Source organism: Pleurodeles waltl, chromosome 5 (genome assembly GCF_031143425.1).
Source record: "Pleurodeles waltl isolate 20211129_DDA chromosome 5, aPleWal1.hap1.20221129, whole genome shotgun sequence".
NCBI classification, from domain to species: Eukaryota; Metazoa; Chordata; class Amphibia; order Caudata; family Salamandridae; genus Pleurodeles; species Pleurodeles waltl.
The window spans coordinates 623,701,388-623,721,729 of record NC_090444.1 but is presented as its reverse complement, the minus strand read 5'-3'; the positions used below and the strand labels follow the sequence as shown (position 1 = coordinate 623,721,729).

The window sequence follows — 20,342 nt, the reverse complement described above, 5'->3', positions numbered from 1 at the left end:
CATCTATGTATACGTATGAGCAAAAGAGTTCATTGACAGAATAAGAATAGCAATTAAAAAAACATCTATTTATATCTAAGTACGCTACAAAGAGCATCTATACATACATCTGAGCAAAGAGTTCATTGACGGGTATAAACTTGGAATAACTGTATACCAAAATGTGATACACTACGATGTTCAGGGAGCAGAATATAAACGAGTTGAATACTTCAGATAAGCTTTGATTTGCTGCACACTAAAATGCATATTTCATTTACTGTAGCAGACTCACACTACGATGTTCAGTAAGAAAAAAAACTATAAACGAGCTGAATTTCTCAGATTATAAACACAGTGCAAGCATAATAATCAATCATAATAATAGAGCAGAGAAACAAAAGCCTTTTATCCCTGGGTGGAACTTAACTTAGTCCACAAAATGCTGGGAAGCCCTCTACCGCCCGCTTGGACCTCTCTCCCCCTCGAGCGTCACGGTCTTGGAACAGCAAAACAGGGAGGCAGCTCTGGGTCTGAAGGTGACATTTTCACAACTCCATCTGCGAGCTTCAATTCCCTCACCCACCTTTCAGTGTTTAAATAACCTGAAGCTTGGATTCTATCCCCTTCCAGTATTTTCTAGCTATGTTATCAGTACATGTCTCTTGGCTGCCTTGCCATTCCCTGGCCATTATTTTCATTCCATCTTTTACTGTGGTCTCGTTCTCAAGGTTGAGACTGAATCTCCTTCAAAGCCTGTTTCTCACACATGCAGCTGCGAATAAGTTTATGTACGGAATGTCAAAATAAAACAAGCTTGAAAGCGAACATCGTGAATTTCTTCCACTTTGCTCTGGCTTCGGCAGGCATCACGCTCATCTACACTGTTCAAGCTAATTAACCCTTCGCGTCACAATGTCTTCCGCACCTTTCCCTATACTGATCACAAGGCCCTGCCAAATCTGGGTGCCCTGCATCCCAATGGCTGAAATAAGTGTCATGACATTTTTGCAGAACCAAACACTTATGATATATTACATCAGAACGTAACATTTACTGTGAACTGCATATGTTGCTTTCATTTCATCATATCATTGAATAATGCTAATTTTAATTGGCAGGTTGTTGGGTAATGGGAGGTCTGTTAGGTGGAGGTTGTTGGTGAGAACATTGTACTGGAGTGTGCTATACAGCTGCCTTGCTTATCTCTTATTAATAGTGTGCTTATAGATGAACAACTGTGTACAGGCATATTGTCACCTTGTTTTGCTATTTTTATAGCTGAGAATCTTGGTAATCTGCCAAAACTGATGGTGCTCGATTTATCAGAAAACTACTTGGAAGGAGGAAAATCTGTAGAAACGCTTGGTAAAGTAATGTTATATACTTGTGTCTCACTTCACATTCACCTGTATCTTTTTTTCTCATGTTGAAACAATTTGATTTATTGTTACTATTATTATTATTGTTATTATTATTATATTATTATTATTGTTGTTAGGCAATATATTACATTTTCAAATAGTAGCCATATAATCTTCTCAACCATTAAATAAAGCATACGACTTCCCTTCCTGAATTGAGATGCTCATGCTCACATTTATTTATTATATGTTTGTTATGTGTTGTAGTTTTTTGTCTGAGTAATGTGCATAAACATTTACTGTTTCTACTGAAAATCAAGAGAGATTTTCGGCTAGTCTTTGAAGTACTGTGTTTCAGCACATCAGAACTAGTCTTCAGCGTTTTCAAATGGAGGCCTTAATTTGTTTCTTGATCTAATAATCACCTCTTGGCATGTTTTTCACACCAGTCTTTGTTTTGGGAGTAAGTGCTCTTGTACTCTAAGCCTCACATGGATACCATCTACATGAGGGCTTACAGGCATTTTTCAGACTGGTAATTATAGACCTAGATGATCACTGAAGAAGGTGCTTTGGCTAAGAAAAAAGGTATATGTTAAAATGGTACTGATAACAACTCCATGTGAGAGGACATGGAACCCATTCATCAAAACCAACATGCCATCTGGTCATGTATCCTAAATATATATGGGCAGGTTCAGGAAAACTGTAAAGTTGTATGTACTGCATTTGTAAACTAAAAAAAGAATGTTGCCAGTGAACATAAATACTTAGTAGATCTTTAAAATGCATATTTAAGACTGCATTAACAAAATGTGTCTCATGCTGAGGCCTACACTAAACAAAAAAGGTCACGTGGATTACAGAGCAGTTAAAGCGATTCTTATCTTGAGCTTGAGATGAGGCAAGTCAGCCAGGGAGACTGCAATAGGTGAAGGGTCTTAATGATGAGGTTCTTACGTTAAAGGTTTCCTAAAAATCAGTACATATTCATGTTCAAGGTTATCCTTAAAATGGTTAATGTTACCAGTTCTAAGAAATCGGTCTATTGAAAAACCCTGTAATAGGGTAAAGTGTTGGAAGTGGATAGAGTAAAGGGAATAGGTGCTAACAGGTGATGAGATTCAAAAGAAGCATATGTAATGTAAATCAGACATCTCCATAATGCCTTCAGTCTAAAATCTGAATTTATTTTGCTTTGCTCCATTGTTCAGGATTAGGCCCTCAAAATAAATGACCTAGAATTAGGTAGAGGTAATCCATCTACAAGTTCATTAGCTTGGTTGTCTTATTAACCAAGTGTTACATAACCATAGCCTGGAGATCGAAACTATGTTTATTTTTCACAATGCACGAGACAGAGAAAAGACAAATGAAAATGAATGGGGATGCCTTCTTACTTGGGTTTACCCAGAGTATGATGAACAGCCATCATGAAATAGCTGAGGCTGATGTGTGAAGGTCGTTATAAATGGGATGTCCCCCATGTCTGATGATTGATGGTCATAGCGCTTCCAAGTATCGCCATGCTCTGATTGTTTTATTGCCACTGTGCACCACAGTAATGTTCTCTTACAGGTGGCATTTGAAGCTGGTGCATTTGCATACCACTTATGCCTATCATTGGTAATTCACATGGTCCATTGTTTGTTGATGATTTAATCTACAATTTGTGCTGTCATTATGATCCGGTTAAATATTTGCACTTGTGTTCCTTTTCATAAAAGTGATAAATACGTATTTTAAGAAAGCAATGTGTGTCCTGGTATTACTGAAAAATCACAAGTTGATCTAAGCTAGCTCTATATATACTTAGCAATAACATGGCAATTAAGCTTACTTTTGAGCCACTTCTAATCAGGATTGATCTCTCTGTGCCCATGTGAAGAAACCACAAACAAAGCTTACTTCATTCTATATTTTTTTGTACACTTTATAGAGCATTTAGCAAACAGTTTTTAACTCCAATTTGAAAGGAGATGGACTTTAGGAGATGTAAACTTGAATCCATTTTCCTTCAGATGCTGTCATCACCTGTCACGTGCAACAGGATTTTTTTAAATAAGCCATTCATTACTGCAAGTTTTTAATGTTCTAATCGACTTCTGTATAACGGGCCAGCTTAGATTGTATAATCCTACCTTTTTTCATGAGATTTATTAGTTTTACATACCGTAATTTTAATATATGTCATCTTTGAATAATTGAAAGCTTTTTGATGTACTTGTACGATTATTAATCAATAATCAAATCAAGTTTTGAAAGTAAGAAACAACTTGCTAAAGTTGATATTACTGCACTGATCTCCACTTGTAAATTCATATTTCTTGGTCATATAATCCACCTGCCTAAAACTCCTTGCTGTAGTACCGCACCCGGGCTTGCCATGTCAGTAACAATCTGTGACTTGTATTAATGCTTAGTCCATTTATGGCCGAAATGGGATTAGCTGGTCACTCGTAATGAGTGTTTTAGAGGTGACTGTAGAATAGCTGTTGATTGCTATACAGATCTAGCAGTAACTCGGATGTTATTTTGAAGACAAAAGTAGTGTCTTCTCTTGAATGTGATTCCCTTCAAGTTTGGTAATTCCATCACAGACAATATCGAGTACTCAATTATTATTTATTCTAGTATGATTTCCTAGATCAGAAAATATTTATGTTAGCAAACTATTTCAGCTGGTTAGCAGACAGTAGCAAAAAATTGCATTGCTCCAATTAAAGAGATGTATGTTGCTTAGCAAAAACATTTTTTTTTTTAAGTTCATTGTTGTTTTTAACAGATCCATCAGACATGCACTGAATGCTGCTAATTAATTTATTAACATCCTATTTAATTATGCAACACGCATACTTTGATCCTGGAATAAAAAAGCTCTGAACTGAAGTAGAAGGTATTCATCATGGCCTCCTCCTTGATGGAACGCATGCAATTGACTAATTCTCATCCCGGGCAGCTGACATGCATACATTATTGTAATGATATTTGCAAAGGTTTATTTGGAGCTAGCTCATATACATTTTGAGTTAAAAAACTGTGCATTAAACATAGTCTGTGTTATTCACAAAGCTAACTTACACCTTATGAGTAATTTACAAGTGTAAATTTACTCTGTCACTTTAGAGTAACTTAACTATTTTGGGTTATTCACAAAGTAGCATAAAGTTACTCAAAAGTGAAAAAGGGGGGAAGGCAAATTTACCTATGTAAGTTGTTACTGCAAAAAATAAACAGTAGTAAGTCCAGCACCGCACATGGCCAACCACTGATACTGCAACACTCTTCCGTAGAAAATAATGGCGGTAAGGACCTAAAATAAATGTCCTTTGGAAATAATGTTAAATTAAATTAAAATATTTAAAATAGTCAAAAATATAAATAAATATAATTTTATATTAAATATTTTAAAATGTATATTTGTTATTTTTTGAGTTTAAGAAGCTTTATTAACATTATAGTATAAGTGCTAAAAATACAGAAAGAGCATAACAATTAGTTATATTCAAGCGGTAGCCCAAATAGATATAAGTAAGAAATAATTACAAAATATAATTCAATAAATTCAGATAAATTAGGCAAAATATATCACAGAATAAATCAAGATATATATACAGAAAGACAAAAGAGCAGTCCTTGCAATCTATAACAAACAGCTATTTCTTTCATAAATGTTTAATTGGTCCTTATATAGGGGGATTGAAAAAGACAAAGAGGAAAAAGGGGAAAGAAACTAAAATACCTGTGAAAGAGGGAAATAGGCATGGGAGAAATGAGCTTTGTCAAAATATGAAGAAAAAGAGGCATATTGAGAGATATGTGATAAAGTGGAGTAAAAGAAAAGAGAAAATATGAAATAGGGAAATATCTAGGATTCATGGAGGTTTATGAACCTCAGCAGTTCTATTCATTGTGCTAAGGTTAGATAAAAAAAGAAGTCAAAAGAGTTCGCAGCTGGTCACTCTTGATGGCAATTTGTACTGTGGGTAAATTAGCAGTGTCCAATCTGTGATTATGACAAACCAGCTTCCACCAAGTGAGAAACGAAATGTTACTTGAATTTTTCCAATTGGAAGTGATAACTTCAAAAGCCACTGCCAAGAGAAGATTTTCCAATTTTCCAACATTCCCTTAAGTTTTCCGTCTGCCCAGATATCTGAACAACCATCTAAAAATTATTAAGAATGGAATAGAGAACAGTTGAGTAATTTTGTATCAGACCTGTTTTCAAAAGGTGAGAACTTTAGGAAATTAAAATAACATATGAAGGGCATCGACTTGAGAGGCTTATTGTTAGGCATTATTTTCATTTTATAGAGAGAACATGGAGTTAAAAACAACCTGTTGTTAAGGAAATACATGGTCTGAGTGGAACTGGCAGAACGAGAAATATTGTGGATTTTTTGTCATATTTTATTCTATAAGGACATCTCCAAGGAAGACTGCAAATCCTGCTCCCAATGCTACTCCATTTTAGTCTTACTCCTGTCTGAATCTTCAGAACACAGCTGCCTATATATAAAAGAAGCCTTGACCTCAGTAGAGAAATCATGTGGGGGAGCTGGAGTGCTATGGGGTTGAGAAGGGACTGAGGAAGGATTTATGACACACTGTCTGAGGATATCTAAGAGGGTGTCATATGTGGGCTGATAATAGAAGAGGATGTGAAATTGAGATTGTATTTCCCGAAAATGAATTAATTGATTGTCAAGAATGGTCTGAGATAATGATTAAGACCATTAAACAGACAGAGAGGCCATTTAAGAACCTTATGAGCTATAGTGGTATTAGGATTATACCAGATAGGAGTTAATAGCAACAATTAACAAGGAGTATATACTCGGGAAACAAATTTATAATTAATGTTGGTAGAGTGTTTCAAAATAGGAGAAGACATTGATATTGGTTTCTGGGCCATAAGAGAAAACGGGATAAAAGAAAAGGGAAATCAGCAAAGGTTCAAGAGATGTCCAAAAGTGGATGGGATGTGGAAAGTGGATCACTTAACGAAGATCAAATCTGTCTAACATTGAAAGCATAATGGCACTGAGTGAAATTAGGAAAATTAACTCCACCAATTTTTTGGGGAGTTTTTAGGTTCGGCTAGAGAGAGCCAAGCTGGTTGTTTGTTCCGTAGGAATTTGGAAAGTAGGCCATCAATGAATCTGAAAAAAGTAGAAGGTAATCGAAGAGGAAGCATTTGTAAGTAAAAATGGATAATGGGCAGGAGCATCATTTTAATTGTATCCAATCTTCCCCTTTAGGAAATGTACGAGGGCGAACATTGAGCAGACAAGGAAGAGATTTTATGTTTGAAAGTATCCATGTTAACTTGTATAGTGTCTTTGATGGAGGGAGAGTATAGAATTCCCCAAAAAATAATTTTAGAAGAGTTCTGAGAAAGTCCATATTCCTAAACATATCTTTAAGCCAAAAATGTATTAAGTGGCATTTCTTCAGATTTATCATTGTTAAAGCGATATACGGAGACAGCAGAATATCTAGATAAAATATGAAGAAATTCAGGAACGGCAGCATGACGATTGGAAATATAAAGTAAAATATCATGTGTATATGCAGTGAGTTTAATATTGAGATGAGTTATAGAGTATTCAGTAAGTTTTGGAGATCTTCTAATAGATTCTACAAAAGGTTCCAAAACAAAAGTAATGGTCAGAAGGGGCAACCCTGTCTTGTTCCCATAGTACGGGAAAATATGGGAACTGTAAGCCATTTAAGGCCTTTGAACATGAAATCCCAGTTAACTCTATCAACTGCCTTTTCAGCGTACAAAGTAACTGCAGGTAAAGGATTTTTACAACGAGAGGCACTATGAATAATATTTTCCAAAGTGCAGGAATTATCAAAAATGTTACTGCCTTTGACAGAGCCGTTTAAAAAAAAAAACAATAAGATAATTAGCACAAATCTCTGAAAATATTTTACAGTCCAAATTAATTAGGGATACTGGTCTAAAATGTTTGCAATCCACCAAGTCCTTACCTTTTTTCTGAATTAAACAAATCATGGCTTCAGAAAAAGAGCCAAACAAGGTAACAGAAGTTTACAAATTCAGTATAAGGGTATGAAGGTTGGGAATCGGAAGGTGAGAGAATTTGTAGTAGAATTCAAACCATCAGGCCCTGGAGACTTATCCTTTGGACTGGCTAAAGAGATGTCTGCCTCTAGCGGGGAAAAATCAATCTGTGAACTTTGAATTTTAGAAATAACACAGAAACATAAATCAGGTTAATCTCGAGTAGGAAGGGTATCTTCACTATAGAGATTAGAGTAGAACTCAGTAAAACGAGTGAGATTGTCCTGATCTTTAAATAACTGCTTCTCAGAGGCATCTCAAATAACTTCTATTTTAGATTTTTGTTTTTAACCTTGAGGTAGTTTGCTAACATTTTGCCTGCCTTATTAGAACCACCAAAATATTTTGCATTCATTTTTAGAAGAGAGATTACAAGCATTATTTATGGAATATTTATTCAAACTAAGCTGAGCCTGAATAATTTGATCTAGGACGTTTTTAATAGATGAAGAATAATATTGATGTTCTAATGTTTATAATATTGATGTTCTAATATTTTACTACGTTGCAAGAGATGAGATGATTCCTTGGCAGCAACTCTTTACTAATTGGAAACATAATTATTATTTAAATCTTGTGCAGAGTCTTTGAAAGAATCCCAAACATGGTGTAACTTAATAGCGGAAGTGGTATTGATGTGGAAAAATTCAGTAGCAAACTCCTCAAAATCTGACACAGATTGTTTATCTTGCAACAGCCAATTGCTAAAAAGGATCCACAGAAACGTGTGGGGGAAGGAGAGGGCGGCTCTAGGTCTATTATCACTGGGGGGTGGTCAGAAATCAGAATGGGGCATAATTTAGCATGTATTAGGTGTTCTCTGACATCCTTGTCAAGGAAAAAAAAATCTATTCTAGAAGATGAATGATGAGTGGGGAAAAAGAAAGAATATTCTAAAAGATCTGGGTTATAAAGATGCTAGGCATCAACAAAACCTTTAACAGAAGTTGTTCTGTAAAAAGCCTTTTGCATATTATTTGGAATATATTTGACAGATGATTTTCTGTCTAAAAATGGATCAAGCAACTGATTACAACCCCCTCTTAAAATGAGATTGGGATTGAGAAATAACTACTTAGTAGAGAGTGGATCTCCAAATTGTGCATTTTACACCTTTAGGTCCATAGACATTAATAAAAGAATATGGACAATCATTAATAGTAACAAATACGTGTAAATATCTACCATCAAAATCATTTTGCTGTTGTAAAACATTAACTGATAGACTTTTATGAAATAATATAATCACACCATTTTTGTGAGAAACAGCTGGAGAGCAATAACCAGAACCAAGCCAATCTTTTCTGAGCATATGGATGTCTTTTTAAAGAAGATGGCCCTCTTGCAGAAATGCAGTATGACAGGTTTTAGAAAGGTGTGTAAGAACCCTCTGCTGTTTAACAGTACTACAGGCCCCTTAAATTCCATGCAGTAAATCTAAGTCTTGTCATGGAAAAAATTGTAAAACTTGATATATGACAACAGTCTCATGAATAACATAGAAATATGGAAGAGAAATAAAGAAGTAATGCAAAACACTATACCAGTATGAATTTTAAGAAAAAAAATATATATATGATAAAAATTGAAAAATAAGGAAAAAATACAGTACAAAAAGACTGGGAAGACATAAAAGAAATATAAAAGAGAAATAAGATGAGAAGATCATCCAAGAACCAGAAAAATAAAGAAACAGAAAGAAAAGAGGAAAAGGGGAAAGGAGATGGGTCTGGAAAAGACCAGGATGAACAGAAGCCAGAAAAGTATGGGCAAGGGTCCAAAGGACCCAAGCCATAAAGAAAGAAAGAATTGAAAGGAAGGGATAAATTGAAGAGAAAGGACCCAGGAACGCCATGAGAGATGAATCAGCCGAAGTACCTGGCCCGGAAAAACATAGATAAGATAAAAAGTAAATGACTGGAGTGTAAAGAAAAGGAATAAAGGTATGAAGGGTACAGAAGCGGAGAGCGACAGTGAAAGACAAATAAGACCAATATAACAAATTATGTACCAGACATACCCATCAGAAGAGTCACTAGGGGAGAATAGTCCAATGTAGGTAAACTAGACAACATCTGAACAGTTAACAAGTGGAAGACACCAACATAGACATACCTGGAAAGGCAAAAAAAGAGAGAACACAATGGTAAAAAGCAAGAATAGAACATCTAGACAATAATATAATAACCTTCCAGAGAAAACAAAAGTAAGAGCCAATGGAGTTAAAAATATGCCTTCAAGATCTGCCAGTGTCCATAGCTTCTCTTTTGTGACATTGGATGAATTCTTTGGGTTATGCAGGAGAATCAAAGGAGGAGGTCCTGTCCCTATAGGTGGCCTTGAAGGTGAATGGTAGAAGAAGGCCATATCTAGCACCCATATCTCATAAGGATGGGCGTAGACCTAGGAATTCTTTGCAGTGAGCAGCGGTGACCGACAATACATCCCGGGAAAGAAATATCCTGTGGCCAGACCAGATCATTTGTTTTTGTTGTTTAGACGCAGAAGGAACTTACATGAGGTCTGTGTACTGAAGATATAGGATGATAATCACTCTGAGCTTGGGACCAGAGCCGGCACTGGAAGATTTTGGTCCAAGTTGAAGGACTCTTTGAATATTGAGAGGAGAACTGTTAGTAAGACTCACTATCTTGTGTGTGAAGAAAACAATCACGTCACCACCTTCTGCCCCCTCCGATATTCCGAAAAGTCAAAGATTGTTTCGCCGGTTACGATTTTCCAAATCTTCAGTGTGCCATTTGAGAACCTCAATTTCCTTGGCCATATTAGTTACTTTAGAAGAAACATATTGAAATTCTGCAGAGTGAAGTTCAAGGTCAGAGACCCTGGCCTCAAGGGATGACCATTTATCATCAAGACGTTGAAGCGTGTTGGTGGTATCAAACATAAAAGGCTTCAGCATTTTGAGTTAATTTTGAGTTCATAAATCAAGTCTTCCATGCTGTTTGAGAGGGGTGATTTTGTAGGAGAAGCAGGATCATTTTTTGGTCTCTTGCTACCGCTACCAGTGTTCTCCTTGTGGTTGGCAGAAGAAACGCTATCAAGAGAACCAGTTTTTATGAAATTGTTGCCACCATCTGTCATTTTGAAGCGTTGATGAACAAGGGAAGGAAAAATAAAAATAGTACAGAAAATGGATGAAAACGAGCCTTCCCTTGAAGAAATTGATGGAGTAAAGGCAGCAGAAACCAGTAAAATGTATATTTACATATATAGATATATATGAATGATGCCTTCTGCTAAAAAAAAGGGCAGATTGCACTTACTACAGAACAACTCCTGTTTGCTATCTAGCTGTTTGCTAGCAAAGAGGCATGCTGCGCACATTCCCAGGTAGTTCCCAGGATAAATAATACAATGAGTGTAGCATCCAACAGACGCAAGCAGATCCATTCAAATTATGCACACACTGCAAATGAAGAAACGCCTGGTAACAGGTCAGCGCTATGTTGGCAAAGGGATGGTTTATGAAAGGAAATTAATTAATTAATTAATTAATGCAGAGCAAAAGTCTGCGGAGAGTCAGAGGAGAAAATAAAAAGGAAGCAGACTGGGAGTGAAGAGGATCTCACAATCCTGTCAGCATAATTTTGCTGGGAAAAAGCTCCGACCTTGTTTGGCCACTGAGAGGGAAAAAGAGAGAAGACTACTGAATGACAGGCTCTCTTATGCCAGGGAATACACTCACCACCCGAATCCCCCGCCTTCATAAGTGGACCACTGCCATGGAGAATGGCCAATAGCGGCTGTGGATGGAGAACTGAGGAAAAGTCCAGACTGGGGAGAGGTAGCTCTGTTATTCGGCGGCCATCTTGAGCATGGCCAGCCGCACGCATCAGTATATTTGTTATTTAATAATGAAATATTTAAACAATCTTTTTGAATTTAAAAATGAATTTTAACATTACATTTCAATAAATTATAATGAAATTACCTTTTAACTCTATACATCCATGTTAATAATTATTAATATATGTTATTTTTTAACTTGACGTCGGAATTTATTTTTTTGTTTAAACTTCAGCATTCAAATTTTTTTATAACTAAGATTTCATTTGAAATGAAGTTAATAGTGTGGTAGCACTTTTTTCTTAGGTTCTACCTTTAAAGTAAACTTACATATGTGGTGATCTCTCCTTAGAAAAGATAGGACACATGGAGATTTACACTTGAGGGCTTATCAATAGCACTTTGTAGAAATTTAGAAGTTTATTTTGTCAATAGCACTTTGTAGGAATTTAGAAGTACTATAACACTACTACTTATGTACTCCAAAATGCATTTTGTGAGTGGGTCCCATAATCTTTGTAGTGCCTGAGATTAGTATCACAAAAAAGCAGCAGTCAAATTGGCCATGTCTGGCACTGGGCATTTCCCTGGGAAACTGGGCTTGGTCCTGGTGTGGCCACCTCTCCCCCCCGAGGGTAAACATTGTAACCTTGCTGGCCTGCACATTAGCACATGTTGGTGCCTTCAACCCATCCTCACAGTGCACTGCCTTTGCCTATGCAACACCCCTTGCTCCTCCTCCAGAACCACATCAAGTATTGGGGAGGTGCTGAAGCATGGCTCACACATTGGGTGTGGGCTGTCAGTGTCTCCAGGCATCCTCCACTGGTGGGCTGGCTGGAAGAACCAGGAGCAAAGCACAGGATTGCAGTAACTTAGCCACAGTCAGAAACTAGGGTTGGGCAGAGCTGTAGATTGTATGCAGATGGGTGTTCACCTTGGTTTAAAGAGCAGTCCTTGTCTGCCAACTTGGACAGCATAGAAGCTGACTTGAGGTGGCTCTAGTTCCACTGCTGGGGCAGCCAAGCCTATCATGGCCTCTTTATAAGCTAGCTGTGCCTGCATGAATGCACTGGGTTTCAACGTTTGCATATCAAATCTAACTAGCCTGTGCACTCATGTGTTCCTCTGCCACCTGCTGATAACATCTGATTTGTTTTTCCCAAACACCAGCATCAGGACTGCTTTACTAATAGGATCTGTTAGGACAAGGCTGTCTTCTACTCTTCTCCAGTTCCTACACCATCAAGCACCAGCCACAAGTAGCCAACAGAAAACAACCTGATATGTCCTGAAGTAAATTAGTCTAGGAACAGTTTCAGTAAATGTTCCTCATCTATTTCCAAACGTTGGCATGATTTGGTCTGTGGAAATGGAAAACCCTGACATACTGACCAAGTGAGCGATGTTTAGTAGCCAGTAGAGCAACCTTTCAGCGTGAATAATATTGGCTATTTGGGCATGTTTCGAGATTCTGGAAGGCCAAGTTCTGGGCTTTAAATAAAAGGTTGTGGAGAATATTCAATATCCTTTTTATGATTGAAATGTAGTTGTACCTCTGTTCGTATTAATAATTATTAGTGAATAATTTGGAAATCACTACACCACTTTTGGAGTGATCTACTGTTGAATTTGTCTTTTTAAGTTTGCATGTGAAAGGGGAAAAAAATAGGCATTTACTGCTGATAAATAGCATCATGTTTCTACATCAAGCCAGCAGGCAGTAGTATGTAGAAACAAGTTTATCATGTAAGCATCCCAACCACAGAGATCTCCAGCCACCCCTCAGCCTGCAGCTCACCCTTTCAGATGGTGCCTGCGCTTAGTGATACAATATCATGACATTTTTGCATGAAGATTCCATGCTGCAGCATGTTAATAGATTGGCACACTACTACAACTGCCTTTCCCAGTGTTTTTACTGACATTGATCAAAATAATACTTCAGTGTTTCCATCCTGGGATTGTGGATACGTTTCCAGCAGCAAATCATCTATACAGAACTCTTTCTGCAGCAGCACTTCCACTTTGAATAATGCCCCCCAGAGGTTCTCAATGTTACATGAATATAACACAAACTTTAAATCTTCACAGGTTGAAGATTCCAGTCATGCTCAAGCTACAAAAGCTGCCTTACCAACTCTAGACTAGACCTAAGTATGGCCTAATCAAAAGAGGAAGTAGCGAAACAGTTTTTCACATGGGTTGATTCATCTTCGGAACATCTACATAATTATCAAAGAGAATCATCCCACTGAATGTCTCACCAAGAACTCCCTATGTCTACCTAGGAGAGATTTTCTTTTCTTTTGTATAAAAAAACTCTCACCCAGTGATCAGTACAGTGGCATGCTTCATTATAGAGTTCCCCCTGATTCAACCTGCATTAGGACATGCTTAATCCTGACCCTAGAAGGAGCACTTGAGGTTTTGGGAGGGATCTTGTAAAATAAAATTGTTTACACTGTACCCTAAGCTTCGATTTTAATGTGGGTTTATGTGGCAAAATTAAAAACAAAAGGTGATGCCTTTGAGGTACTATTACTTGAGCATTCAGTCTACATCAGGGTTCTTCAATCTTTTTTGTAGTAACATCTACTTATGTTGATGAAAATCATCCAGAGCTACGAATATCATTAGAATTTTAATATTGACCACATCAGACGAGTTTACATGTTTGTTTTAAATATAAACTTTTCAGTTTTTGTAGGCTATGCTACACACAGGAGAGCTACTTATGGATAGCTCGAGAGCTACTAGTAGCTCTTGAGGTACCGTTGGAAACACCTGATCTACATGTTTCAGCCACCTTTTTCTACCAACTATTTGGTCATGTGGCTTTCCTCAAGAGAAGATCGAATCCCTAGATTCCCCAGAATCCTTGTATATTTACTTGTTCTAACAAGCAAATTTGGGGGTTCCATTGATTTTGGAGCATAGCATACAGATGCTTGTCATTTTGGCTTCTGCTGTACTTTCTTTCCAGTGCAGCAATGCTGCTACTTCACATCCTTCGTGTTCCACAGTAGTTCTTTAACATATTTTCCAGGTATGATGGGGGTGGTAGTGTTGACAGCTTTGCAGATGGTGCAAAAGGTCTTGCTTGTGGTGTGGGTGGGCTTTGGGCCATTTGAGTTCACTGAACATTGGTGCAATTCTTTGATACTTTTAAATAATTTCTTGCATGTAGAACATGTTTTAGCTGTGCCAGTTGAGTGTCTGACATGTTCGCCAGCTGAGCATTACCCTCATTGATATGACATAGTACTAGCAGCTGGAGGGCCATTCCACTTCTGGAAGAAAGGACTTCACTCTGAGAAGCAGGGGGAGCTGGTGTAATGCATTTTCTTTCCTGTATTTGATGTGTATGCTGAAATAGAGGTTACTCTCTGTGTAGAAATATTATACTGTCAGCGACCTGCACAATGAAGCCCTCTAAATTGATCTTTTAGAGCCATTTTTGTAGCTGTTATTGTTTGCAGACACGCACATATAAAACCAGTTCTCTTTTGGTAAGGCTAAGCTGAAGGTAGGCGTAGGACGCAAGATACTGTTACTTTTCCATTTGCTTTGTTGAGCAATAATCTTACGACAGTGATGCAGGAACAATACAATGCATATCTTGATGTAGAGTGCGGACAATTGGACATCATTTAAAGCCATTGGAATGACTTGATGGGTTATATGCATGCTGCATGTCTTCCTTCCTCCATTTCTCTCATGTTTGTGATAAGCAGGTACATCCGGCGATGGCAGGAGAGGTAAAATAATCTTGAATATTAGGTGGAAAGGGCAGTTTTACTGCTCAACTTATTCCACACATATGGAAGATGTGGTTATCTGGGTGGTACAGGGGACACTGTTTCAATTTCAAGAGGTACATGCTGATGTGGAGGGAAGACTCCTGTTCCTATATTGCCTACTAGATGGAAGAGAAATGTGTCTCTTGAATGTTTATGTGCCTAATATTTATGATAAGATCTTTTTCTGGTCCAGACTAAAGGTGCTGACACCATACATCTGGGTCTCCCAGATAGGGGCTGGAGATTTCACTTGTGTAACAGATGGGAATGTAGACAGACCACTTCCAAAGCACTGCAATAAGCTGGGCATGACAGAAGCACTGGCTGAGGTCATGGCATGAGTGGATTGTGTAGACATTTGGAGGTTGATGCACCCTGCTCAAAGGAAATTTAAATTTTTCCCTGCCACACACAGCATGTATAGTAGATTAGACAGAATTCTAATTCACTGGGTACCAACATATTATCAACAGGCCATTTGGGAAAAGTTCTTTCAGACCATGCACCCCTATTGCTCATCTGCAGTTGGACTTGACGCAACCCACCCGTTCCAAACTTGGGGCCTTATTCCTGAGGAATTAAAAGATCCAACGTTTCATGCAGACCTACAAGAAATGATAGAAGGATATCTTGAGATCAACTAAAACTAGAGCAAATGAATGGGCTACACTAAAAGTGGTCCTGCTGCAGGAATGCTGTAACAGGATATGTGGTATGAGATGACAGTTGCAAAAAGATTTGTGTGACCAAGAGAAGCTACTAGCAAACCTGCAAAAGGCCAGATAGGGAGTCCCACATGCAGAAAACAGCGTACTAGAGGTACAGCATAGCATAAGGGAAATATTGGATAGATTAGATAAATGTAACCTTTGGAAATACAGGCAGAATCACTACAGAGAAGTGGATAAGAGGACTGTTGGCCTTGCTCCTGAAGCATGAAATGCTGGTACCCATTATTCTGGTGCTGAAGGGTAGGGGTGGAAATAAGTGGTGACCCAGGCTCATATTAATGCCATATTACTGCACGATTTAGCCGTGTTATATAGGAAACCACCTAGACATGGGGCCATCCCCATCAAGGTTAAACAGAATATATCCAGCCATATCAGATGAGTGTCCAAGATGTGGCATGGAGGGAGAAGATTTCTTGGAAATGCTCTCTAGTTGTCCCAACCTTGAGCAGTACTGGGGTGACATAACTCAGCATCGAAGGTTAAGGGTTATGAAGCACTGCTACCTCAATATAATTCTGGACTCTAAAAATGGAAAGGTATGGTATAGATTTGCACTCATGGGGTTAGTAGGACTGCCAATAGCATGGTTTAAAATACAGGGGTTGACACAGACTGGGCCAACGTCTCAGGCTTGGATTAGAGACATGGCGGAATAGGCGCTGGCCGCAAAGAGCCACATGCGGTGGGTCAGGGCCTATGTAAACGTTGTGGAAGGTTGTCTGCTTTGGGCATGCTACAGGAGTTGGTGGCACCCGAGGCAGAAAGGGCCTCTCGGAATGCTAAACCACACAGTCTTCATTTCCTTGACGATTGTAGATCAACATAGGTGCTATGTAAAAAATTCAGATGACACGTCTTGAGCATGAGAGACAACAATGCTGGTATCAGAATCAGAAGGAGGGGGTCAGTTGTTACTAAGCGATTTCTCTTGTTGCATCATGGGCTAGTTGGTGGGGGAATTCGGTGAAGGAATGGATTGCTGATAGGATTCTAGCACTTGACAGATTTGAAAACGAATATAAAGTGAAAAATTACCCATCATAAAAAAACATTTTGAAAATAATGAAATGAAAGCAGTAATTGACCCATCGACATTGGCAATGAATACAACTATTTTTTAGGCACATGTGCACAAGCAAAATGCAATCTCTCAATGAAGAGAGCCATTATATTTAATTTTGAATTGCCTTGGAAACCTTGAGACTGACAAGACTGCTAAAACTGTGTTTTGGCCAAACCTGAAAACATAGCTTTGAAAGACCGTCAGTGTAGTCATTCCCCCATTCCCCCATTTGCAACCATAAAAGAGTAATTTGCAATATGCAAGGACACATTGCAAACTGGAAATGCCTTTCTGACTTGCAAAATGCCCCTTCTGACTGATTGTGATGGGATGTATTACTAGTTGACAACTGCAATTGTGGTCACAAACCACTGATCTGACCAATGCTTTTTGAGGCACAAAGACCACTCTAAAAATTAGTATTTACATTCAGTAAATGTGAATGCATGGACAGAGGGCTGCTGTCCCTCCCAGGCCTATAGTGGCTATTCACCGGAATCACAAAAGGACTACTGCCAAATTCATGTTTAAAAAAAAAAAAAGTTTTAAACAATCTTTTTATTGTTGTACAAATACAGGTTCTGCACTGTTATATTTCATGAAGCACAGGGAGTACACACTTACCAATCCAACACATGTCAAATTCCAAGGAGTATGTTGTCAAAAACCCTAATGGTGCTTTTACGGCCACTTCATGCACGGGAAATTCATCGCCCCACCCTTAAGTACCACTCTCTGGACTCACCTGATGGTCCCCCACTGCGGACAGCCGCCTAGCCTCCCCACATTTTCTCCCATTTCTTAGGGCACCCCCTTCCTTTGTATATAGTTTTTTCAGCCCTCTGGCACCAACCCAAATCAAACTGCCAATCTATAAGCCGAGGGGCAGCCGAGCTGGCCCAGGCTCTTGCTATATTACGTTTGGCTACTCCCGCTGCCAGTCTCAGCCAGGTTTTTTGATATCTGGATCATGTGTGTTCCCCTGCAATTCCCAATATGAACCATTTACGATCCAGAGGTATCTCTAGTGTGGTGGCCTGGGACATCTCCTGGGCTATGCTTGTCCAGTATACCCGTATCAAAGGACAGCCACAGAGTATATGTATGAGTGTACCTTCCTGATTACAGCCCCTTAGGCATAATGGGCTCTCTGCCCTTCCAATTTTCTGCAGGAGCATGCACGGGTAGTATGATCTGCGCAGTATTTTTAACTGAACAAGTCTGAACCTGGCCCTTATAGCTAAATCCCTGGGGCATCCAAGAGCTTCAGCAGATTCATCATCTTCTAAATGTCCCAGTTCGGCCTCCCAAGTCTCCCTTAATCTATCCAGCAGGTCTGGAGCATTATTGATTAGTTTTCTGTAGATCACAGATATCCCTTTTTTTGGAACTGGTTCCGACAAGACTTTGTCCTCCAGAGGGGAGGCCTCTGGTAGCTTCTCCCCCTCTAGGAGGTATCTTCTCAGGGCATGCCCCAACTGTATCAGTAATGTTCTGTAACCCTCAAGGAGTGTTCATCCCCGAGAGTCTCAAAACTAATAATAGCCTGCCCCCTCCATATATCTCCCAGGTGTTCTATCCTTATCAGCTCCCTCTTCCGAAACCCCTACAAGCCCTTCACCTCTGCGAGTCTGTTGCTATACCATAGCGGGGAAAGGCCGGGAAGTCTTCAGGCCCAGCCCAGTTATTTGCTGGCTTCCTTCCAGGCTCTTTCTACCGCCAATGTGTGGTGTGGCAGGCTTTTTTCTCATCTTGCATCATGGAGTAGGGCCTCTGGGCCCTCCCTCCCCATCATGTGTCTATCAAGCCTATACGCTGGAGTTTGCTGATCCGTAAACACCCATACGTTGACTATAAGGAGGTGAGACGCCCAGTAGTATCTCTGGATGTCCAGAATTGCCAGACCTCCGTCGTAGACCCCTTTCTGTAAGCTAGCCAAGGCTATTCTAGGAACACTCTGGCCCCACAGGAGCTTGCGCACCTCTGAATATATTCTATTGAAAACTTCCTGTGGGATACTACAAGGAATGTTTTGCATAACATATAAAAATTGCAATAGGCTCATCATCTTATATAAATCCGCCCTTCCCATCAGGGTCAGCGGAAGACAATGCCAGTGAGTGTATTTCTTCAAAAAGTCTTGGGGATCCCTGGTCATCCAGATGCACAGGTAGCGAAAGCCTGTCGTAGGCACCGAGGCCTCACAATCCCGGGAGAGGTGAGGCCACTCACCCAAGAGGGGAAAGACGACCAACTTCAACCAGTTTATGGTGTAGCCAGAAGGGGCTACAAAAATTCTAAATATTTGCATGAGCCTACCAATAATAAGGGAGGGTTGTGACACATAGAGTAGGATATCGTCTGCGTATAGTGATATACACTCTTCCCACCCTCATAGCACCCGAATCCCTTTAACCAAGGGATCCTGTTGAATCCATGATGCGAGTGGCTCCACTGCCAGGGCAAAGAGCATGGTGGATAAGGGACAGCCCTGGCAAATACCTCTCTCCAATCTGAACTCCCGGGATACCGCCTCATTGACCTTCATGCATGCTATGGGGGAGGTGTTTAATAGCTTAACCCACGCGCAGAACCACGATCCAAATCCAGGCCTCTCCAAAACCGCAAACATGTAGTTCCATTCTGGAGAGTCAATTGCCATTTTGGATTCTAATGCCATCAGGATTGTTTGTTCCGCTTGGAAGTCAGCTGTCAGGTAGAGTGCCCTGGAGTTTAAGCCACATACTCCCAATTGGCATGAACGCAGACTGATCTGGATGTACCAGGGATCCAAGGACCCCCCGAAGTCAGTTTGCCAGGACCTTGGCGAAGACCTTGGCCTCCATATTTAATAAGGATATCGGTTTGTACAAGCTGCAAGCCTTCGGGTGCTTACCCTCCTTATGTATAACCGTAATTATTGCTGCTCTTTGATCTGCTGGTAAGCAACCTCTCTCGCAGGCCTCCGCAAACATCGCTAGCAGTGGGCCTGCCACTACACCCGTCAGTCCTTTGTACAATTTGACTGGAAGCCCATTCAGGCCTGGGGTCTTTCCTGACTGTAGGCCCCCAAACCACTGACTACCTCTTCTTCTTTCTTGTCAAACTCCAGTGCGTCTCTGTCATCTCACTGAAGTACCTGTAACTGAATGTCCTTGAGGAAATCAGCACAGTCTTCTGTAGACATAGTAGTTTTGGAGACATAGAGGTCTTCATAGTATTCTGCAAAAGTCCCCGCTATTGCTGAGGCTGTCATCTGTTGGGCACCCTGTGCATTCTCTATCTGCAGCTCCCATGAACCCTCCCTTTCCTGTCACTCTAGCCAGGCCAGCAGTTTTCTGGCTTTATCACCAACTTCGTATAGTCGTCAGTGGGCAGCGATAGTGTGATTCCAGGCATGATTTTCCACCAGAGACCTCAATTCCCGTTGTCTTAATTGTAGTTTACTATGGTCTTCCGAAGAGCTTGAGGCAAGGGCCTTTTCCTCTAGTC

General features: G+C 39.5%; 1 protein-coding gene across 3 annotated transcripts in view; it reads left to right on the top strand.

Moving 5' to 3' along the window:
* NLRC4 (NLR family CARD domain containing 4) overlaps positions 1 to 20,342 on the top strand; it is a 214,486-nt gene that overhangs the window by 161,936 nt on the left and 32,208 nt on the right. For all 3 annotated transcript variants that reach the window (XM_069234479.1, XM_069234481.1, XM_069234480.1), the window contains one exon: positions 1,261 to 1,347. In XM_069234479.1, coding sequence (XP_069090580.1) covers positions 1,261 to 1,347 — 87 coding nt within the window. The remainder of the gene's footprint in view (positions 1 to 1,260; positions 1,348 to 20,342) is intronic.